Source organism: Somniosus microcephalus, chromosome 7, assembly GCF_052327205.1.
Source record: "Somniosus microcephalus isolate GS21.2 chromosome 7, FLI_Smic_1.0, whole genome shotgun sequence".
NCBI lineage: Eukaryota > Metazoa > Chordata > Chondrichthyes > Squaliformes > Somniosidae > Somniosus > Somniosus microcephalus.
In genome coordinates this window covers 274144675-274169425 of record NC_140993.1, presented here as the reverse complement: position 1 = coordinate 274169425, position 24751 = coordinate 274144675, and the positions used below count along the sequence as shown (strand labels likewise).

At 48.7% G+C, this 24751-nt stretch overlaps 1 protein-coding gene across 2 annotated transcripts in view; it reads left to right on the top strand.

Annotated features, from left to right (window-relative positions):
• The first annotated feature begins 2048 nt into the window (after positions 1–2048).
• The window catches only part of stac (SH3 and cysteine rich domain), a 224589-nt gene continuing 201886 nt past the window's right edge, over positions 2049–24751 (top strand). For both annotated transcript variants that reach the window (XM_085993817.1, XM_085993816.1), the window contains exon 1: positions 2049–2764. In XM_085993817.1, the coding sequence (XP_085849943.1) occupies positions 2630–2764 (135 nt within the window). In that variant the 5' untranslated portion in view covers positions 2049–2629. The remainder of the gene's footprint in view (positions 2765–24751) is intronic.

Here is a 24751-nt window from a genome sequence, read left to right as displayed (position 1 = left end):
TGGGTGAAGAAATTCCTCCTAATCTCAGTCCTAAATGGCTTACCCCTTATCCTTAGACTGTGACCCCTGGTTCTGGACTCTCCCGCCATCGGGAACATCCTTCCTGCATCCAGTCTGTCTAGTCCTGTTAGAATTTTATAAGTTTCAATGCGATCCCCTCTCATTCTTCTAAACTCCAGCGAGTATAAGCCCAATCGACCCAATCTCTCCTCATATGTCATTCCTGCCATCCCAGGTATCAGTCTGGTGAATCTTTGCTGCACTCCCTCCATGGCAAGAACATCCTTCCTCAGATAAGGCGACCAAAACTGCACACAATACTCAAGGTGTGGTCTCACCAAGGCACTGTACAACTGCAGCAAGACATCCTTGTTCCTGTACTCGAACCCTCTCGCTACGAAGGCCAACATACCATTTGCCTTCTTAACCACCTGCTGCACCTGCATGCTTACCTTCAGCAACTGGTGCACAAGGACACCCAGGTCTCGTTGCACTTCCCCTTCTCCCAATCTATTGCCGTTCAGATAATAATCTGCCTTCCTGTTTTTGCCACCAAAGTGGATAACCTCGCATTTATCCACATTATACTGCATCTGCCATGCATCTGCTGAATCACCCAACCTGTCCAAATCATGCTGGAGTTTCTCAGCATCCTCCTCACAGCACACACGCCCACCCAGCTTTGTGTCATCTGCAACCTTGGAGATATTACATCGGCCTAGAAATTCACTAGCCTTAGCGCCGCTTTTGAGGCGCTAGAGGGACTAGCGCCAGAGTTATGGCCAGTTGAAAAATTCCCTGGGGCCCTAAAGCGGCGTTGCACCGGTAGCGCTGCGCCGGCACCGATGACGTCATCGGTGTGCGCAGCGTCCCGGTTGCCATGCCGACGGGCCCCAGCGCCGAAATTCAGTTGCGGCCGCCTCGCCCGTGGCAGCCGCAACTAAGACTCTGGCAACCGAGTCTTACACAAGTTAGCGCCGGCGCATTAAGGTCGCGCGGCAGCCGGCCGCTTTCCCGCCGGCCGCCTGCCCGCACCTCCCTCCCCGGACTCCTCCACCCCCCCCCCGCGGAACAGATGCGTCTGGCCTGTAAGCCCGGCACTTGTCCGAGGTGCCGGGCTCATTTTTGAAAAAATCAAACGGCCAGCGATCGGGTGAAGGCAGCGCCTCCTTAACGGGAGGAGGAGGCCTGCACTTCCCCAGCCTGCCGCACCGCATCGGGTGCCGCAGCGCCGGATTAGCACCGCAATTTGGCACTCAGCGCCCATTGGGAGGCACTCACGCCCGCCAGTAGCGCCGGCAGCCGTCTGGGCGCGGCGCTACTGAATTTTTGGCGCGCGCAAGGGAATTAGCGCCAGCGCTAAATTTCCGGCGCTAAAGCCCTGGCGCGGCGTCAACTCAATTTCTAGGCCATCTAGTTCCCTCGTCTAGATCATTAATATATATTGTGAATAGCTGGGGTCCTAGGACCGATCCCTGCGGTACCCCACTAGTCACTGCCTGCCATTCGGAAAAAGACCCGTTTATTCCAAATCATCACTTTATCTGAAGAGAGGGCAAGAAGCATTGATATCTATGGAGAAAGCAGCCCGTTTGATTGGCACCCCATCCATCACCTTAAACATTCACTCCCTCCACCACCGGCGCACCGTGGCTGCAGTGTGTACCATCTACAAGATGCACTGCAGCAACTCGCCAAGGCTTCTTCGGCAGCACCTCCCAAACCCGCGACCTCTACCACCTAGAAGGTCAAGGGCAGCAGGCGCATGGGAACACCACCACCTCCAAGTTCCCCTCCAAGTCACACCCCATCCTGACTTGGAAATATATCGCCAATCCTTCATCGTCGCTGGGTCAAAATCCTGGTACTCTCTCCCTAACAGCACTGTGGGAGGATCTTCACCACACGGACTGCAGCGGTTCAAGGCGGCTCACCGCCACCTTCTCAAGGGCAATTAGGGATGGGCAATAAATGCTGGCATAGCTAGCGACGCCCACATCCCATAAAATGATTTTTTTTTAAATCGCTGTATTTTTTTTGAGCATGAACAAATCATGAAGTTATAGCTCTTGGAGCAGGAGGGAGGGGGCAACACATCGAGCACTATGGGCAGGGTGTAGGAATGCAGGAGGCTGCAGACAGACAGCTACAGACCCGGGATTGTGCTGCAAACTTTTATTGAACAAGAAGCCGACTCCTCGCCAGCTACAGGTGCGGCGCCGCTCGGCTGCGCTTGTTGTCCTCACTGATCGGCTGGCAAAGGACGGACAGACATCAAAGTTGCATTAGCCTGGGCTGGGCTGCTGGGCTCTCCTCTCCTCTCCTCGGCTCCATCGATGTCTCCCCTCGGCTGCTGCTTTATCGATCCCGCAGCCGGAAATACGTGAGGATCCCGAGGGGAAAACCCAGTGAAAACTCCACCGAGAGTTGGGAAAAGCGTCGAGACTGATGGCCATCGCGGATCCCGGGAATAATTGAAGAGCGAGCGAGCGCCGGGAGCGGGAGCCGCGGGCGTTGTTACCGCCCGCCCTGCCCGGTACCGCCCGCCCGCCTGCCGGCTCCGCACCGCCCGCTGGCCCGGGAATGCCGTGAGCCGCACCGTGGCCGCAGAGAGAAGCCGGGACCCGAGATGCCGAACCGGGAGCTGCCGGCGGAGGAGAGCCGGGACCAGCCCGCTACTGACCGCACCGAGGAGGAGAACCAGCGGGACGGCGGAGAGACGCCCGGGTCCCCGGCTTCAACCCTGAGCCAGCAGGAGTCCAAGGTACCGGGGAGAGAGAGAAAGAGAGAGAGAGAGGGTAAATAGAGAGAGAGGGGGGTAACGAGAGAGAGGGGATAACGAGAGAGAGAGAGGGGGGATAACGAGAGAGAGAGAGGGGGGATAACGAGAGAGAGAGAGGGGGGATAACGAGAGAGAGAGGGGGGATAACGAGAGAGAGAGGGGGGACAACGAGAGAGAGAGGGGGACAACGAGAGAGAGGGGATAACGAGAGAGAGAGAGGGGGGATAACGAGAGAGAGAGAGGGGGGATAACGAGAGAGAGGGGATAACGAGAGAGAGAGAGGGGGGATAACGAGAGAGAGAGAGGGGGGATAACGAGAGAGAGAGAGAGAGAGGGGGGATAACGAGAGAGAGAGAGGGGGGATAACGAGAGAGAGAGAGGGGGGATAACGAGAGAGAGAGGGGGGACAACGAGAGAGAGGGGATAACGAGAGAGAGAGAGGGGGGATAACGAGAGAGAGAGAGGGGGGATAACGAGAGAGAGAGAGAGAGAGAGGGGGGATAACGAGAGAGAGAGAGAGAGAGAGGGGGGATAACGAGAGAGAGAGAGAGAGAGAGAGAGGGGGGATAACGAGAGAGAGAGAGAGAGGGGGGATAACGAGAGAGAGAGAGAGAGAGAGGGGGGATAACGAGAGAGAGAGAGAGAGAGAGAGGGGGGATAACGAGAGAGAGAGAGAGGGGGATAACGAGAGAGAGAGAGGGGGATAACGAGAGAGAGAGAGGGGGGGATAACGAGAGAGAGAGAGGGGGGATAACGAGAGAGAGAGAGAGGGGGGATAACGAGAGAGAGAGAGAGGGGGGATAACGAGAGAGAGAGAGAGGGGGATAACGAGAGAGAGGGGATAACGAGAGAGAGAGAGGGGGATAACGAGAGAGAGAGAGAGAGGGGGGGATAACGAGAGAGAGAGAGAGGGGGGATAACGAGAGAGAGAGAGAGGGGGGATAACGAGAGAGAGAGAGAGAGAGAGGGGGATAACGAGAGAGAGAGAGAGAGGGGGATAACGAGAGAGAGAGAGAGAGAGAGGGGGGATAACGAGAGAGAGAGAGAGAGAGAGGGGGGATAACGAGAGAGAGAGAGAGAGAGAGGGGGGATAACGAGAGAGAGAGAGAGAGAGGGGGGATAATGAGAGAGAGAGAGAGAGAGGGGGGATAACGAGAGAGAGAGAGAGGGGGGATAACGAGAGAGAGAGAGAGGGGGGATAACGAGAGAGAGAGAGAGAGGGGGGATAACGAGAGAGAGAGAGAGGGGGGATAACGAGAGAGAGAGAGAGAGAGGGGGGATAACGAGAGAGAGAGAGGGGGGATAACGAGAGAGAGAGAGAGAGAGAGGGGGATAACGAGAGAGAGAGAGAGAGAGAGGGGGGATAACGAGAGAGAGAGAGAGAGAGGGGGGATAACGAGAGAGAGAGAGAGAGAGAGGGGGGATAACGAGAGAGAGAGAGAGGGGATAACGAGAGAGAGAGAGAGAGAGAGGGGGGATAACGAGAGAGAGAGAGAGGGGGGATAACGAGAGAGAGAGAGAGAGAGGGGGATAACGAGAGAGAGAGAGGGGGGATAACGAGAGAGAGAGAGAGAGAGAGAGGGGGGATAACGAGAGAGAGAGAGAGAGAGAGGGGGGATAACGAGAGAGAGAGAGAGAGAGGGGGGATAACGAGAGAGAGAGAGAGAGAGAGGGGGGATAACGAGAGAGAGAGAGGGGATAACGAGAGAGAGAGAGAGAGAGAGGGGGGATAACGAGAGAGAGAGAGAGAGGGGGGATAACGAGAGAGAGAGAGGGGGATAACGAGAGAGAGAGAGGGGGATAACGAGAGAGAGAGAGAGAGAGGGGATAACGAGAGAGAGAGAGAGAGGGGATAACGAGAGAGAGAGAGGGGATAACGAGAGAGAGAGGGGATAACGAGAGAGAGGGGGGATAACAAGAGAGAGGGGGGATAACGAGAGAGAGAGAGAGAGGGGGGATAACGAGAGAGAGAGAGAGAGGGGGGATAACGAGAGAGAGAGAGAGAGGGGGATAACGAGAGAGAGAGGGGGGATAACGAGAGAGAGGGGGGATAACGAGAGAGAGAGGGGATAACGAGAGAGAGAGAGAGGGAGGGAAGGGAATAACGAGAGAGAGAGAGGGGGGATAACGAGAGAGAGAGAGAGAGAGGGGGGATAACGAGAGAGAGAGAGAGAGAGGGGGATAACGAGAGAGAGAGAGAGAGAGGGGGATAACGAGAGAGAGAGAGAGAGAGAGGGGGGATAACGAGAGAGAGAGAGAGGGGGGATAACGAGAGAGAGAGAGGGGGGATAACGAGAGAGAGAGAGAGAGAGGGGGGATAACGAGAGAGAGAGAGAGAGAGGGGGGATAACGAGAGAGAGAGAGAGAGAGAGAGGGGGGATAACGAGAGAGAGAGAGGGGGGATAACGAGAGAGAGAGGGGGATAACGAGAGAGAGAGAGGGGGATAACGAGAGAGAGAGAGAGAGAGGGGATAACGAGAGAGAGAGAGAGAGGGGATAACGAGAGAGAGAGAGAGGGGATAACGAGAGAGAGGGGGGATAACAAGAGAGAGGGGGGATAACGAGAGAGAGAGAGAGAGGGGGGATAACGAGAGAGAGAGAGAGAGGGGGGATAACGAGAGAGAGAGAGAGAGGGGGATAACGAGAGAGAGAGGGGGATAACGAGAGAGAGGGGGGATAACGAGAGAGAGAGGGGATAACGAGAGAGAGAGAGAGGGAGGGAAGGGAATAACGAGAGAGAGAGAGGGGATAACGAGAGAGAGAGAGAGGGAAGGGAATAACGAGAGAGAGAGAGAGAGGGGGATAACGAGAGAGAGAGAGAGGGGGATAACGAGAGAGAGAGAGAGGGAAGGGAATAACGAAAGAGAGAGAGAGGGGGGATAACGAGAGAGAGAGAGAGGGGGGATAACGAGAGAGAGTGAGAGAGAGGGGATAACGAGAGAGAGAGAGAGAGGAAGGGAATAACGAGAGAGGGGATAACGAGAGAGAGAGAGAGAGAGGAAGGGATAACGAAAGAGAGAGAGGGGGGGATAACGAGAGAGAGAGAGAGGGGGGGATAACGAGAGAGAGAGAGAGGGGATAACGAGAGAGAGAGAGAGAGAGGGGGATAACGAGAGAGAGAGAGGGGGGATAACGAGAGAGAGAGAGAGAGGGGGGATAACGAGAGAGAGTGAGAGAGAGGGGATAACGAGAGAGAGAGAGAGAGGGAAGGATAACGAGAGAGAGAGGGGGATAACGAGAGAGAGAGAGAGAGAGGGGGGATAACGAGAGAGAGAGAGAGGGGGGATAACGAGAGAGAGAGAGAGGGGGGATAACGAGAGAGAGAGAGAGAGGGGATAACGAGAGAGAGAGAGAGAGGGGATAACGAGAGAGAGAGAGAGGGGATAACGAGAGAGAGGGGGATAACGAGAGAGAGAGAGAGAGGGGGGATAACGAGAGAGAGAGAGAGAGGGGGATAACGAGAGAGAGAGAGAGGGGGATAACGAGAGAGAGAGAGAGGGGGATAACGAGAGAGAGAGAGGGGATAACGAGAGAGGGGGATAACGAGAGAGAGAGAGGAGGGAAGGAATAACGAGAGAGAGAGAGGGGATAACGAGAGAGAGAGAGAGAGGGAAGGGAATAACGAGAGAGAGAGAGAGAGGGGGATAACGAGAGAGAGAGAGAGAGGGGATAACGAGAGAGAGAGAGGGGATAACGAGAGAGAGAGAGAGAGAGGGAAGGGAATAACGAAGAGAGAGAGGGGGGATAACGAGAGAGAGAGAGAGAGGGGGGATAACGAGAGAGAGTGAGAGAGAGGGGATAACGAGAGAGAGAGAGAGAGGGAAGGGAATAACGAGAGAGGGGATAACGAGAGAGAGAGAGAGAGGGAAGGGAATAACGAAAGAGAGAGAGGGAGGGGGGATAACGAGAGAGAGAGAGAGGGGGGGATAACGAGAGAGAGAGAGAGAGAGGGGATACGAGAGAGAGAGAGAGAGGGGGATAATGAGAGAGAGAGGGGGGGATAACGAGGAGAGAGAGAGGAGAGAGGGGGGATAACGAGAGAGAGTGAGAGAGAGGGGATAACGAGAGAGAGAGAGAGAGGGAAGGAATAACGAGAGAGAGAGGGGATAACGAGAGAGAGAGAGAGAGGGAAGGGAATAACGAGAGAGAGAGAGAGGGGGTAACGAGAGAGGGGGATAACGAGAAAGAGGGGGCAACGAGAGAGAGGGGTGGGGATAAAGAGAGAGAGGGAGGGGGATAACGAGAGGATGAGAGGGAGATAATGAGAGAGAGAGAGAGGGAGAGGCAACTGTAGTTGCTGGCAGGGAGGGGGTGGGTTAATTGAAGGGGGGGTGAGAGAGGGGCGGTTACTGAAGGGGGGAGAGGGGCAGTTACTGAAGGGGGGAGAGGGGCGGTTACTGAAGGGGGGAGAGGGGCGGTTACTGAAGCGGGGGAGAGGGGGCAGTTACTGAAGGGGGTGAGAGGGGCGGTTACTGAAGGGGGGAGAGGGGCGGTTACTGAAGGCGGGAGAGGGGCGGTTACTGAAGGGGGGAGAGGGGCGGTTACTGAAGGGGGGAGAGGGGGCAGTTACTGAAGGGGGGAGAGGGGCAGTTACTGAAGGGGGGAGAGGGGCAGTTACTGAAATTACTGGTGGGTGTGGGGGCTGGGGGGGGCGGGTAACTGAAGTGACCAGAAAGACGGGCGGGGGGGGGTAACTGAAGTGAGCAGGCCCCTCAAGCCGAGTCCAGAAACTACCTGCAGCAGGGATTTCTGTACAGTTTGGTTGGTGTGGCCGGAAGCTGCTCCCCTTCGGGGAAGTCCTGACCGCAATGGGGATGAGAGACAATGGGGAGCAGCTGTGGGGAGAGACTGGAGAGACTGTCCCCGAAACAAGTGTCTCCGCGGAAATACTGCCCCCCAGAACAAGGAACTGTGGCAAAATCTCCCCCCGCCCAAAAAAAGGGACTGTGTAGAAATAGTGCCCCCCCCCCCCCCCCCACTTAATGTGGCTGTGTTTCTTCTAAAGCAAAATGAATATGATGGTGCTTCTCACACATACTGAAATGGAAATAAATGGCCGAGGGGGGGTGGGTTTCAAATGGCACCTAAAGCTTCCTAGAAATATAAACAGTTGAATTCAAAGAAACATTAAAGGAGGAACGCCCACTAATTCATTTATTTCATTTTGGAACTTCTTCGCATAGTTGACCCATCAGTAGTTGTTTACAGCATAACATCTTTGAGTTATTTTCTTTCTTATAAAAAAATGAGGATTCCACACAAGATATGGATTTAAACATTCTGGAATTCAATCTTGAAATCCAGCGTGCGTTCGAACCTTCACTGGGGGAAAAAATCCCCCGTCAAGATTGTAATTGGAAAGCTGATTGCCGGTTTAAAAAACGAAATATGGAGTTTGGTTATGAGTTTTTTGGGGGAAAAAAGCATATGTATTTATTTTTATTGAGTCTGGTCATTGCATTTGGGAGTTTTTTTTTTGGCAAACTATATTCTTGGAGCAAACAATAATATCTTGTTCCAAAAGCTCAGGTTAGATATCGGACACTTTAAGCACGGGGCTGGGTAGGCGTTGCAGCTGATGTTGTGTTTGTTGTACGTTTTAATATCTGCTTGAAACCACATTTTAAAAAGGCATCCAGCAGGCCAGTCATAAATCATTATTTAGAAAGCTCGTAAAAGTATCTTAGACGCCGGTTACCAAGTGGCTGTAGCTCTTTAAAACCGTTTAAATTAGTACCTGGGGTATTACAACTTTCAAAGTCGATATTTTATATGTTAATCTGTGACAAATGTTTCTTCTGGTCCAGGGTTACTGCCCATTCATAGTCAAGAAGCACAAAGTCTAGCCTGAAGAGGAAACAAAACAGCTTTACCTTGTTAATACTGTTTTACAATCCGTTCTGACTTTTTTTAATGCATATGGCATAAACCTTTAGAGATGTCTGTCCTTCTTTTCAAAACTCTCACTGTGCCGAATAGGTCTGTTTGACAGGAAGTATCGGTGTCTGACTGCAGCCAGTGCTAAACTGCACAGTCTGATCCCTTCTATCGATCAGTCTTTGGCCACAAACACTCCTTTGAATACTGTAATGTTGCTACAGCAGGTATTCGCAACATTCGTAGCCGATAACTGTACCCATTTTCTGTTTACATGTACGGTATTTACTCCTGAATGTTTTTTTTAGCTGTCAGCACCCGTCACCTCCACTATCATGAGGAGCAGGAGTCGGCTATTCAGCCCTTCAAGCCTGCCCCAACCATGCACTTGACCATGTTTACAACTAAGGTTTCAAAATCGCTTTCTATATAACATGCTACACAACTTTCAGTATTTTAATCATCTATTCAACTATAGCAACCAAAAGGTACTGAGAAATAGTTGGCACATCGGAAAATCCTGCATTACAATTGAAAGTGTGCAAGAAAAAAAGTGTATAGCAGAGAAATTCTTAGGCCTAGAAATTCGGTATAGCCGCGTTTGGGGCGCTAGTCCTGGCGATGCGCAAAGTTTAGCGCCAGGCGCAATTTAGCGCCACCTAGCGCGATATTGGGTTGCAGCGCCCCTAAAGGTAATTGCGGCGCTAAATCAGGCGATGCATGCTACTCTTAAGGCGCTAACCCGGCGGCGCAACCCAATTTCATGGCGGCGGGGCGCAGTGAAGGTGCTGTCAATAATCACTTTCCCTGAGAGACAGTGGCGCCGGCCAGCTCTTAAAGGGGCAGGTCAATTGGCATCACCAGACACACTCACTGCCTTGTAGGCCTTCAAAGCAGTGGGAGCCTACCTGTGGCGCACCAGCCTAGCAAGACGTGGAAAGGGTGAGGCAGAGGGCGGAACACCTCACTGATGGGGCATTGGATGCTTTGGTTGGCGCAGTGGAATCAAGGCCAAGGAAGATGGTCGGAATGTGATTTATGTTTTGGACAGTCTCCCGGGTGTGAGAGGCAGTTATGTGTCAGTGTATTCGTTTTGCTTTCTGTTGCCATAGCTTTCTCATGTTTGAAGGAACCACATTTTGTGTAATGAAACACTTTCTTCATTTACAATGGCCATGCCTACTATTTACATGCGTCTTGCCCTTCACAGGCTTGGGGGTATCAGACCGGTTCCATTCCTGTTCTTGGAATGGCAGCAAGCATTCCATGAGAGGGGCCTAGAAGCTACTTCTGATCAGCCTCTGACGCGCAGCCTGAGAAGAGCCGCTTGCGTAGAAGTTCAGGCCAGCAGCCATCTTCTCAGCCGCCGACAGAAATGTCCTGCACCTTATCTGAGGCTGCAGATCTGGCTGAAGGAGCTGGCACAGCTCAGTCACTACCTCCTTTCTAAATCGCAGCCTTCTGACACACTTCTCCTCCGGCATGTTCATGTAGGAAAACTGCTGTCGGATAACCCTGCCAGCGTAAGGTCTGCTGTGGCGACGCCTGTTGGCCCTCCTCCATCTGGCCATGCCCACCCCTCTCCCAGCGTCTCAGTGCCCTTTCCAGATGATTCAGCAGCAGGACGTTCCCCTCCAATGCAGTTCCCATAATAAGTGCCCACAGGGAGGTTCCCCGTTGTCAAGGCTCACCAACAGCAAGGTGATGGTCAGAAGGCTGAAGATCATCTGCCTGCGCTGGCTCAGTGGTCAAATGGCTCTCAGTGTGCAGCTCAGCAACTCTTTGTAGCTCTCGAGGAAGTTGTGATCCAAAAATGGCTGCCGCTTTTAAACCACACCAGTCCCCTTTAAATAACGCTCCTCCAGCCCGAGAGCGACTTGGTAAGGCCCAGGTAAGCTGTCACTATTAGCGCCAGGCGCTACGGAGGGGGGCGCCACTGAATTTCCAGTCCGAGGTGCCCAAAAGGCGTTGCACACTCAAATGACGTCATAATCAGCCTGTGCCCATGAGCGGGCGCTAAGATTTAGCGCCGGCGCTAAATGCATGCTCACTATGGGGCGAGGCGCCTTGCGCCCGCCCGGAAATTGGCTAGCGCCCCACTTCTCGGCCTCTTTAGGCGTTAATCGGTGGCGCTAACAACCAAATTTCTCCCCCCTAGTATTTTACTTCACGATTAGTACATGCAACTGTATGTTAAGCAGTTTGTCCAGCCATAGGCACTAGTCTTAATAGAAACAGAAAATGTTGGAAATACATGGGAGATCATTCAGCATCTGTAAAAACACAAGCCAACTTAATGTTTTCGATGTGTAACCATTCATCAGAACTGAAGACTGGAATGAGAACTGAAAAGTGAAGATATATATGGAGGTAAATTTCAGCATTCCCTGTGTGGCCGGTAACCTGGCAGAGTGAATTGCCCACCCATTGTAGAAGCCGCCTCGATTTTCACTCCATTTAAATCGCTGGGGTGGGGGGCATTCTATAACAGACAGGGATTGTGCTCTGACAGATACCGCCCGGGAGCTGCAGTTAAACATTACCCCCATATTGTCACGATGAAGAGTTCCACACCCGAACAGGTGTCTTTCACTTTACAGATGCTGTTTATTCCCAGCATTTGCGGTTTTTTTGTTAAATCACTTTTTATAATCGTCTTTGTTGAGCTAGATATAAACTGGCAGTACTATAAACAATTAGAAAATTCAAATCTGGTTGGTGACAGGAAATTCACACAGTTCCATAACTTCCGTTTTATATTTGTGCAAAAGGTGGTCAAAGGAAGGATGGGGCCAATTAGGGATCAAAGAAGGAGATTTGTGGAGGCAGAGGGCATGGCTGAGGTACTAAATGAGGACTTTGCATCTGTCTTCACTCGAGAAGAGGATGCTGTCAGTGTAGCAGTAAAGGAGGAGGCAGTAGCGATATTGGATAAGATAAAAATAGAGAATGAAGAGGTATTTAAAAGGTTGGCAGACCTCAAAGTAGAAAAGTCACCCGGTCTGGATCAGCTGCATCCTGGGTTGCTGAGGGAAGTGAGGGTAGAGATATCAGAGGCTCTGGCCACACTCTTCCAATCCTCCTTAGCTATGGACGCAGTACCAGAGGATTGCAAATGATAGACCTCTGTTCAAAAAAGGGGAAGAGGAATAAACCCAGCAACTAAAGGCCAGTCAGCCTAATGTCAGTGGTGGGGAAACTTTTAGAGATAATAATCCGGGACAAAGTTAATTGTCATTTAGAAAAATATGGGCTAATAAATTAAAGTCAGCACAAGTTTGTTAAAGGCAAATCGTGTTTGACAAACTTTACCGAGTTATTTGATGAAGTAACAGAGAGGGTTGATGAAGGCAGTGCGGTTGATGATGTGTATATGGACTTTCAAATGCCATTGTTAGCAAAATTGAAGCCCATGGGATTAAAGGGACAGTGACAGCATGGATACAAAATTGGCAGAGGGACAGAAAGCAGAGAGTAGTGGTGAACAGTTGTTTTTCAGACCGGAGAATTATTCAGTGGTGATCCCACGGGATTGGTATTAGGACCACTAGTTTTTTGATATATATGAATGACATGGAATTGGGTATAGAGGGCATAATTTCAAAGTTTGCAGATGATATGATACTCTGACATGTAGTAAACAATGAGGAGGATAATAATAGACTTCAGGAGGACATCGACAGACTGGTGAAATGGGCAGACACATGGCAGATGAAATTTAACAGAGAAGTGTGAAATGATACATTTTGGTAGGAAGAATGAGGAGAGGCAATATAATAATAGAATGATATAGCACAGAAGGGGGTCAATTTTAAAGGGGGTGCAGAAACGGAAACCTGGGGGTGAATGTGCACAAATCTCTGAAGGTGGCAGGACAAGTTGATAAGGCTGTTAAAAAAGGCATACGGGATCCTGGGCTATACTAATAGAGGAATAGAGCACAATAGCAAGGAGGTTATGCTAAACTTTTATAAAACACTGGTTCGGCCTCAGCTGGAGTATTGTGTGCAATTCTGGGCACCACACTTTAGGAAGGATGTCAAGGCCTTGGAGAGGGTGCAGAGGAGATTTACTAGAATGGTACCAGGGATGAGAGACTTCAGTTATGTGGCGAGACTGGAGAAGCTGAGGTTGTTCTCCTTGGAGCAGAGAAGATTAAGAGGAGATTCGATAGAGGTGTTCAAAATCATGAGTGGTTTTGACAGAGTAAATAAGGAGAAACTGTTTCCAGTGGCAGGAGGGTCACTTGGTGTTTATGGCATATCTCTCTGAAACTGTGACTTTTCGGTCATGTCCATCTATGTCCTGTGCCGTTGCTGTATAGCTAATATGCTGCCTTACCTTTGTGCTCTAATTGTAAGCCATGCAGCTCTCGATGCACCTCTCGCAAGATCCTCCAGTTGTTAACACAGACTTTGCATTGTCTGTGACACATTGCCATCCTCGTGTTCATGCGCCAAGGTAGGGTCCATGCCCAACATGACTTGAATGCTCTTTCCACAGATGCTACCGGATCTGCTGAGTTCATCCAGTGTTTTCTGCTTTGGTTTCAGATCTCCAGCATCTGCGGAAGTTTAATTTTTGCCGCCATATCATTTAAGGTCATTGGCCAAAGAACCAGAGGCGAGAGGAGAAACCATTATTTTACTCAGCGAGTTGCTGTGATCTGGAATACGCTGCCTGAAAGGGCGGTGGAAGCAGATTCAATAATAACATTCAAAAGAGAATTGGATAAATACTTGAAGGAAAAAAAAATGACAGGGCTCTGGGGTAAGAGCAGGGGAGTGGGACTCATTGGAGAGCTCTAGTCCAGAGCTGGCACAGGCGCGATGGGCCAAGTGACCTCCTGTGCTGCAGCATTCTATTATCAAATCAAAACATTTTAGGGCATTAGGATGTTGTATCTCTTGTATTTAGTGATACCTTTTTGGACACGTGATGTTGATGCGTGAGAGCAATTCGAATATGTATCAAAAGATCTAAATTGATAGACTAAGATCTGTGTGGAGGAACTGAAGGGTTTGCACAGGACCCTCATTTTGGTCTTTTGTTAAACAGGTGTAAATACTATTTTCTTTGTTATTTTGAATTTGCTAACAAATGGCATTTTGAAAAGTGCATTTTGTACAAATATGATTTTTTGATTGCTGATGAAAAAGTAGGCAACCTTGCTACACCTGCATTCATAATCATAAGAACATAAGCCCCTCGAGCCTGCTCCGCCATTCAGTGAGAGCATGTCTGATCTGAGCTTGGCCTCAACTCCACTTCCCTGCCTGCGCCCCATAACCCTCGACTCGTTTCGCCTTTATCCAGGGGTCAACAAGGCAACCGAGCAGTTAAGAAAATGTCAAGAAGTTTGTTATCCCAGCTGTGGAATACACGAGTTCTCTGAAACTGTCTCAACAAATGCAGAGAAAAAACCAGATTACTGGACGGGGCATTACAGGGACTTGTGAACTGTGTGATGGAGAAAAGAACTTATATTTCCGACGAGGGAGGATTGTCCCCCAAAAATGATATGGCGGCAAAATTTAAACTTCCGCAGATGCTGGCAATCTGAAACCAAAGCAGAGAACACTGGATGCACTCAACAGGCCTGGTAGTATCTGTGGAAAGAGCATTCAAGTCATGTTGGGCATGGACCCTACCTTGGAGCATGAACACGAGGATGACAATGTGTCACAGACAATGCAAAGTCTGTGTTAACAACTGGAGGATCTTGCAAGAGGTGCATCGAGAGCTGCATGGCTTACAATTAGAGCACAAAGGTAAGGCAGCATATTAGCTATACAGCAACGGCACAGGACATAGATGGACATGACCTAAAAGTCACAGTTTCAGAGAGATATGCCATAAACACCAAGAAATCTTAAGGATGTCACAAGTAGTGTAGTTGCTGTGAAAATAGAAGGATTATGCAAATTCTAATATCCATGTCATAATAGCAAAACAAGCTTTAAGGGCATATTCTTAAAATTAGAGCAGGTCACTCAGGAGTGAAATCAGGAAGCACTTTTCCCACACAAAGAGTAGTAGAAATTTGGAACTCCCCCCAAAAGGCTGTGGCTGCTGGGACAATTGGAGCTTTCAAGACAGACTAGAGAGATTTTTATTGGGTGAAAGCTACCCAGGGATGTGGAGCAGAGGCAGGTTAATGGAGTTGAGCTGCAGATCAGCCAGGATCGAATTGAACAACTAAGCAGGCCCAAGGGGCTGAATGGCCAACTCCTTTTGCCAATGCCCCCTATGTGTGCTATAGAAAGGAATTTTGATGGGCCAGTTCACCTCAATCCACACAGCCCTTATGCTTAAAAGCAAACCTGGTACATAGTCACACAGCAGAGGGTTGGGAACTTAATGGCCCTGAAATTAGGATCGGGTGCTTGCCGAGTGTGCAAGCCCCCGATCTGCACTCACCCTGCGTGCCGACATCTGAAGCCCGGGCCTGCTTGCATTTCCTGTCACAGGCCCGGTTCAGATGTCGGCGCGCAGTGCTTACCTGATCCAGCGGCGTAGTTAGTGCGATGTGCCGGCTGGGATCAGGTGAGCACTGTACAACCAATCAGGGGAGGGGAAGGTTCATTCATGAGTTTGAGAGTAATAGCTGTCAAACTCATGAAAACTACGGGGGCCCAAAACACTATTTAAACTTTAAATAAAAATTTAAAAAACATCCCAATCATTAAATTAAGTATAAATAAGTTAAAAAAAATAATTTAAACAATTTTTTTTTGTTGAAAAAAATAAATTTTTAATAAAAGGGTCTAAAACTAAACTTACCTTATTGTAGATTCTTTAAAATAATAAACCTGTGGGAAAAAAAATTCTAAATTGCACTAAAACACCACTTACCTGTAAAAATAAATACTTACGTGTGCTTTTTACAAGCGCCTTTACACATGCGCAAATCCCCCAAAACAGAGGAAATCCAAGACGCACGCGCTGCCCCCTACAGCGCATGCGCTAGCCTCTTCACCTCTTGGGTTAGAGGAGAGGAAATGCCGGTTTTCAGCGCATGCGCTGTGCATGCTGAAAACCGGCATTTCCTCCGGCCAGACGCGTGAGTACCCCTCCCGTACTCACGCGTTTGGGGAGGAATTACTGCGTTAATATTTCTGGCTACAAGTTATTCAGGAATGATAGGGAAGGAAAAAAAGGAAGGAGGGTGGCAGTATTGATCAAAGATACTGTTATAGCACTGGAAAGGGATGATGTACTTGCAGGTTCAAAGACTAATCTATTTGGTTCTAATTAAGGAACAATAGAGGAACTATTCTGCTGCTGGGTGTATACTATAGGCCACCAAATAGTGGGAAGGAGATAGAGGAGAAAATTTGCAATTTCAGAAACATGCAAGAACTATAGAGTAGTGATAATGGGGGACTTTAATTATCCTAATATAGACTGTGAAAATAACCGATTTAAGTGCAAGGAGGGGGAGGAATTCCTAAAATGTGTACGAGAACTTTCTTGATCAGTGTGTTTCCAACCCAATGAGGAAGGAAGCAGTGCTGGATCCGGTTCTGGGCATCGAAGTGGGACATGTGGAGCATGTTTCAGTGGGGGAGCATTTAGGAAACCTCGATCGCAATCTCATTAGGTTTAGAGTAGTTGTGGAACAGGACGAGGAACAATCAAATGTGAAAATACTCACCTGGATGAGGGCTCATTTCAGTGAGTTGGAAGGGGCTCTGGCCCAGATGGATTGGAATCAAAGATTGGAAGGTAAAACAGTCAGTCAGCAATGGGTGACCTTTAAAGAGGAGATAGTTCAGGTACAGACTACACATTCCCACACGGGGGAAAGGAAGGGCATTTAAAGCAGAGCTCTCTGGATGACTAACCATATAGAGATTACAATGAAACAAAACACGGAGGCTTATGATAAATGTCACGCTCATAATGCAGTAAACTGAGTACAAAAAGCAGAGAGGCGAGCTGAGAGGAGCAAGGAGTGTATGAGGATAAATTTGAGGGTTCATGAAAGGGAAAGCAAAAGTCTTTTACAGAAAGAAAGACTTGCATTTTTATAGCACCTTTCACGACCACCGGATGTTCCAAAGCGCTTTACAACCAATGAAGTACTTTTTGAAGTGCAGTCACTGTTGTAATGTAGGAAACAGTGTAGCCAATTTGCGCACAGCAAGCTCCCACAAACAGCAATGTGATAATGACCAGATAATCTGGTTTTTTTGGTTATGTTGATTTGAGGGATAAATATTGGCCAGGACACCGTGGATAACTCCCCTGCTCCTCTTCGAAATAGTGCAGTGAGATCTTTTACATAGAAACATAGAAGATGGAGTAGGCCATTCGGCCCTTCGAGCCTGCTCCGCCATTCAACGAGATCATGGCTGATCATCCAAACCCTAGCACCCAGTCCCTACAGCGACAGCCATCCCACCCAAGCCCTATCCCTGTAACCCCGTGTATTTAATCCCCCCCAACACTAAGGGTCAATTTTTATCGTGGCCAATCAATCTAACCCGCACATCTTTGGACTGTGGGAGGAAACCGGAGCACCCGGAGAAAACCCACGCAAACACGGGGAGAATGTGCAAACTCCACACACAGTCACCCGAGGCCGGATTTGAACCCGGGTCCCTGGCGCTGTGAGGCAACAGTGCTAACCACTATGCCACCGTGCCACCTGAGAGAGCAGACGGAGCCTCAGTTTAATGTCTCATCCGAAAGACGGCACCTCCAACAGTGCAGCGCTCCCTCAGCACGGCACTGGGAGTGTCAGCTTAGATTTTTGTGCTCAAGTCTCTGGAGTGGGACTTGAATCCACGACCTTCTGACTCAGAGGCGAGAGTGTCACCCACTTTATAAACATATAAATAGTAAAAGGGTAGTCAAAGGAAGGGTGGGACTGATCAGGAACCAAAAAGATGATCTTGTGGAGGCAGAGGGCATGGCTAAGGTGCTAAATTTATCACGGGTGAACATGATCACAAGAAGTTCTTTCTTGATCTGTGCGTATCTCGTCCCTGCTGCTGTCAATGCCCTTGATGCACACGCAACCAGTTGTCCACTCTGCATCATTGCTGCTCCAATTCCAAGTTGAGATGCATCACATTGTAAAGTGACTTCTTCCTTGAGATTGTAACACCTAAGACCTGGTAACCACTACTTTAAGTTGTTGCAGCACAAATTCTTGCAATTGTCCCCAGAACCATTCGGCGTCTTTCTGTGTTGAGTGTCTGACAGATGTGGGAGAAACTTGCTCAGATATTGAGCAAGTCCAAGCAGTCGCTGGATCCCTGCTACATCAGTTGGTGTCGGCATCTCCAAAACCGCTTTAACTTTGGCTGGATCCACACATAGTCCTCTTCCCTTAGCCACATGTCCAATAAAAGGAACTTCTTGCATGAGAAGTTTCATTTTATTTTTGTTTAACACCGCTCCAGGATCACTGCATCGATGTAAGGAAGCTTCGTGTGGTTTATCATGGTCTCAAATTGCTACTTCAGGTGTTTCTCCAAAACCAACTATCACAAAATCATCTGCAATGACCTTTATCCCTTGCAGTCCTTCCACCAGCTCATGCATTTTTTGTTGGAAAACTTCTGGCGCTGAGCTGATCCCAGATGGCACACGCTTCCAGTGGGATTGTCCAAAAGGTGTGTGGAATGTTGTAAGATATGACGACTGTTCATCGAGGTTCACAAGCCAAAACCCATTTCGGGTGTTGAGAATTATGTGCCATTACTTTAGCACTGTGTAGACGAGCAACCACATCTTCAATAGTCAGTAGAGCATAATGTTCTCGCTTGATAGCCTTGTTTAGGTCTTTAGAATCCAAGCAGATGCCTAGTGTTCCATTCTTCTTAGGTATGACTACCATCGAACTGATCCATGAGGTCAGTATTGTTACAGGAGCAATGATGTCCTGTCTGACCAGACCATCTAGGGTTTCCTTCAGCTTATCCCTTAAAGCCACTGATTCTCGACGCGGGACATGTTGGACTGGATCTACTGCCTTGTCAAGCCTGATTTGGTACTCTCCCTCAACTTGTTCTAGCCGATCACTGAATATTCGAGGATGTTTCGGTATTAAACACTCCTTAGCTAGTGGCTTGTCGTCATTGATCGTGTATGCTGTTACTCCAGTAGATGGTGTTCTATTAATTTCATCATTATCATTGTACCTAATGATGTCCATGCCCAGGCAGGGCTTCCTACCCAGCAGAGGTCACAGAGTCGTGCTTTCGACTAGCTTACAGTCCAGCTTATACTTATAGTCACCACATTGGACCAGAATTCGTACTTGTCCTCTTGGGGAGACTTGTGTTGCCATAAACTACAATCGCTGACTTCAACAGTTCCACCTTTGCTAGCTTAAAATCTCTTGTTGCTTTTTTGTAAAGGTGCAGCGGAATGACGTTACATTATGGCCCCCGTGTCTATTTGAAATCTTAGGTAGTTGCCTGACTCCAGCCTAAGTGTGACACTGTGAGTCATCCAAACCCACCGCACTGATCTCATTGGTGACAAAGACTTCTTTTGTCCTTGGTTCTTCATCTACTGCTCTAACTGTCTGTCTGCGTGGAGGCGATTCTTTTCCATGGCATTTTGCTGCTAAATGGTTTCTCTTTCCGCACTTGTTGCACACCTTCCCAAAGGCTGGGTGCAGCTCCCGCTTGTGAAACTTGTGTTTCTTCCCGCAGTTGCAGCACTCGCCAGTCTTTGGCGATTCTTTAGCGTTTTCCCGAAGCTTGTCTCTGTCGCGCCTTGGGGTTTCCTTGGCTTTATGTACTGCACTCACATTCTGTCCCCACAACTCCCCGCTGACTGAATTACACCACCATGCTTTCAGCTGCGTGACAAATCTCATCCATCTTCAGAATCACAGAATCACAGAATCTTCGACAAGGTTAGATTTGCCTCTCGAAGCAGTCTCTCTTGCACCCTTGAGTCCGCAATTCCAAACACGAGACGGTCTCTGAGTATCGCACCCTTTGGTGAGTTTCGGCAATGCTGCACGATAGTGGTCATGAGTTTCACCAGCATCCTGCATTCTCCTGTTCAATTTATATCTCTCAAAAGGAACATTGTTGTGCGGTTGGCAGTAATGAAAACATTTCCTCAGCACTGTCTGTCTCCATCCTCGGCCCAGTCCACCCACGTGTAGTACACTTTGAGCTTCTTCCTCTGTTACTTTGAGAAGCGTCGACACCTGCACCAATTCCGGCTCCTGGCCAAGCTCCGGCGCCGGGGCACAGCGCTTCCAGGCTCGCTCCAATCTTTTCCGCAACATTCGCATTGTGGATATTGAGATCCCGAGGTGGCGGTAGAGCACCTCGCGATGCCATCGTGCACATGCCTCAGTTTTTGCTTAACTTTAAAACCTGTGCCGGCTACCAAGATGCCCACCGAAATAGAGAAGGCCGCTTCAAACAATCACTTCCAGTGCCGCCACCAGGTGTCGATAGCTCGATAATAGTAGGCGCAGCCGTGATTTGATCTAAAGAGTATCAACATTTTATTTACGTATATAAAATAACAAGTAAGCTCACAGTAGCTGCAGAACCTGCTGCTTTTCAGATAACACAAAGAGAGAGAGAACAAAGGAATCACCTGACTCATCACCTGACAAATCCCATGACTCAGACGCCACACACTTACAACTAACGTGCATCCGGTGTCAGACGGTGAATCGAGGATCCTCCACTACATTCAGCCACTGTAGCTAAAGTCATTTCGCTCCGTGCACAGCTGGATTAACATCTTTGGCTTGTTAGTTGCTTGGGAGACGTGAAAATGAGTATAATTGCAGTTGTAAGTAGATTGGCCGGTGACTGCTGGGTGTGCAATGGAGATTTGTACTCCAGGAAGGAAACCTGTCCTCGTGAGAGATTTTCATCAACAGGAATTGCAACGGTTATGAAGAATGCTTCAGTCACAAAATATCAGTGCAGGGGAAATTATGAGCCAGTGTCTTTTCTGCATTTTGCAGATAACAGCCCTTGGGAACTATTTTGTAGGCAGTACTGTGCCCAACAATGTGGAGAAGGCTGCATTAGAATATGGGATTGGAATGGCATGATGACTGAAGCAGCAGTATTAATGACAGTGTTTACTAATGATGATTCAGTCCCTCACATTTTCATGCGGCAGTAGCTCCTCCAAGTCTGTTTACTCAACCCGGGCCATTACCAATCCCAAAATCAACAGCAAATTAAGAGAAGATGGTTAAACTGCCCCCCTTCCTTTCAAATCTGCCATCATCACCCCTCTCCTCAAAAAAAACACCCTTGATCCCTTCTGTCCTTGAAAACTAGCACCCCCCCATCACCAATCTCCATTCCCTCTCAAGTCCTTGAATGTGTTGTCACCTCCCAAATCCGTGCCCATCTTCCCCGCAACTCCATGCTTGAACCTCTGCAATCAGGTTTCTGCCTCAGCACTGACCCGGCCCTTATCAAAATCACAAATGACATCCTGTCTGATGGACTTTGGTTCACTATCCCTCCTTATCCTTCTTGACCTGCCTGCAACCTTTGACACGTTTGACCACTCCGTCCTCCTTCAACGCCTCTCCTCCGTTGTCCAGCTGAGTGGGATTAACGTCGCCTGGATCCATTCTTATGTGTCCAGTCGGAGCCCCCGAAGCTCCTGCAATGGCTTCTCTTCCCGCTCCTGCACCATTACCTCTGGAATCTCCCTTCTCTTTCTCATCTACATGTTGCCCCTCGACAACATCATCCGAAAACACGTCAGATTCCCCATGTACGCTGATTGACATGAATCTCGTCATTCATGTGGAAATGACTTATGAAATGATACTGGGCGGCCTGCTGGTGGCGCTGTCCAGGGAGAGTATAAATACTCGGGCATGGGCCCAGCTTGCTCAGGACATTCTTTAACAGGAACTAGTGAAGGACACAACTAGATCTCCATGTTGAAAAACAGTTGATTAAAGCCTTGTTTAATACTCAGACCAAGTGCCTCGTAGTTTTCTTACATCACTGATGTCACCCAGTTCTACCGCACCACCTCTCTCGACCCCTCCACAGCCTCCACGCTATTTGTCTGACATCCAGTATTGGATGAGAAGAAATATCCTGCAATTAAATATTGGGAAAACCGAAGCCATTGTCTTCAGTCCCCACCACAAAGTCTGTTCCCTAACCACCAGTTTCATCCCCCTCCCTGGCCACTGTCTGAGGCTGAAACAGACTGTTAGCAACCTCGGTGTCCGATTTCATCCTGAGCTGAGCTTACAACCCCATATCCTTTCTATCACCAATACAGCTTACTTCCACCGCCATAACATCGCCTGTCTCCGCCCCTGCCTCAGCTCATCTGGTGCTGAAACCTTATCTGTGCTTTTGTTACCTCCAGACTCAACTATTCCAACGCTCTCCTAGCCAGTCGTCCATCCTCTGTAAACTTCAGCTGATCTAAAACTCTGCTGCCCATATCCTAAGTTGCACCAAGTCCCATTCATCCATCGCCTCTGTGCTCACTGACCTACATTAGCTCCTTCTTCTCTCAGAGGGTCGTAAATCTGTGGAATTCTCTGCCCCAGAGAGCCGTGGAGGCTGGGTCATTAAATACAGTTAAGGTGGAGATAGACAGATTTTTGCAAGATAAGGGAGTGAAGGGTTATGGGGAGCGGGCAGGGAAGTGGCTTTGAGCCCAAGATCAGCCATGATCTTATTGAATGGCGGAGCAGGCTCGAGGGGCCGAGTGGCCTAATCCTGCTCCTATTTGTTATATTCTTATGTTCCGGACTGCCCCATCAGAGGAAATAGTCTCTCCATATCTATCCTATCAAATCCTTTTAACATTTTAAACACATCGATCAGATCACCCTTCAATTTTCTATACTTAAGGCAATACAAGCCAAGTTTATGCAACCTGTCCTCATAATTTAACCCCCTAAGACTCCGTATCTGATGAATCGGCACTGCACCCTCTCCAAGGCCAGTATATCCTTCCTGAGGTGCAGTACCCAAAATTGACTTCAGCATTCAAGATGACGTCTGACCAAGGCCCTGTATAACTGAAGCATCACTTCCTCCCGTTTGTATTCCAGCCTCCTTGAGATCAAGGCCAACATTCCATTAGCCCTTTTGTTGTTTTCTGTATCTGTCTACTAGCTTTTAATGATTTGTGAACCTGGACTCCCAAATCCCTTCACTCTTCACGGTTCCTAGCTTCTCGCCATTTAGAAAATACTCCGATTTATCTTTCTTGGGTACAAATTACCTCCCACTTCCCCACATTGATCTTCATTTGCCACAGTTTTGTTCACTCAATCTGTTTATGTCCCTTTGGATCTTCCCGCTCCCATCTGCACTAACTTACTGTTAATCTGCAAACTTGGATATTCAGCTCTCTATTCCTTCAAGTCATTCATAAATATGCTGAAAGTTGAGGCCTCAGAACAGATCCCTGGGGGACACCACTTGTTACATCCTGCCAATCAGTGTACATTCCCTTTATCCCCACTCTCCGTCTCCTAGCTCCCAACCGATTTCCAACCCAAGTCAAGAGGCTGTCTCCAATTCCATCTGCTTTTATTTTTGCCAATAATCTTTTCTGTGGAACCTTATTGACTGCCTTCTGGAAGTCCATATAAATAACATCCACAGACACTCCCTTATCTACCTTAACCGAGGCCCCGTCTGCTCTCTCCGGTGGACGTAAGAGATCACAAGGCACTATTTCGAAGAAGAGCAGGGGAGTTCTCCCCAGTGTCCTGAGGCCAATATTTATCCCTCAATCCAACATAACAAAAACAGATTATCTGGTCATTATCACATTGCTGTTTGTGGGAGCTTGCTGTGCGCAAATTGGCTGCTGTGTTTCCCATGTTACATCAGTGACTACACTCCAAAAGTACTTCATTGGCTGTAAAGCACTTTGAGATGTCTGGTGGTCGTGAAAGGTGCTATATAAATGCAAGTCTTTTTATTAGGGACCTCTTCAAAAATTGAACTAGATCAGTGAGACATGACTTACCCTTGAAGCCATGCTGGCTCTCTCTGATCAGCTCATATTTGTTCAAGTGCTCCGTACATCTGACAGATTCTAGTAGCGTCTCCACAACTGATGTTAAATCCCACGTACCCGCCGTGTTCAATATCTTTTTATTCCCCTTTCCTTCAACCACCTATCTAACCTATTCATAAACGTTGACAAGGTCACTGCTTCAATCACTAGATCCACAGTGCAGCCCACAGCCTCACAACCCTCTGTCTAAAAAAAACTTTCTCCTGCTCTGTCCTAAATCTCTTACATTTAATCTTTTTTTTCTATGCCCTCTCATTCTAGACCCCTCAACCACTAAAACAGTCTGTTTCTATCTACTTTATCCTATCCCTTCATAATTTTAAATGCCTCTGTCAAATTACCCTGTAATCTCCTCTGTTCCAATGAAACCAGTCCCAATTTTACAAGTGCATGTGTTTACACGAGGAGAGGCAATATAAACTATAGATACAATCCTAAAGGGGGTGCATGGAAAGAGAGACCATGGGGTATAGGTGCACAAGTTATTGAAGGTGGCAGGGCAGGTTGAGATAGCGGTTAAAAAAGCTTATGGGATCCTGGGCTTCATGAATAGAGGCATAGGCCCCGATTTTTGGCTTGTGTGGGAAATGGTCGGGTTTCCCCGAATGTGGGGTTTCTGACACACAAAAAAGTGTCAGCCAGCTCGACGCAATTTTCCCTCAAGTGGCCAATTAATTCCCAGCATGTGGGAAGCCTTGCTAATTGTCCAATTCGAGTCAGAAATCCCCACAGTATGATGTCGTCATTTGTGGTGCTTTCAAGGTCCATAGCAAGCACTGCATCCTCTGAAGGCTTCCAAATGAACCATACAGGATGGCAGAGGAGCCTGCAGCAGCTGTGGCCAGTGCCAGACCCCAAGCTGCCTTCAAAGTCGACGAGGCTTCACTGCAGGCATTATTGGATGGAGTTAGGGCCCACAGGGAGGTCCTCTTCCCTAGGTCAGGGAGGAAGAGGCCTCCCACTGAGACCAATGCTGCATGGATGCAGGTGTCAGCAGATGCCAACTCGCTGGGAGTCACCAGAAGAAGCTTGGCATTACATCTCTAACTCCTTCCTTTACTCCCC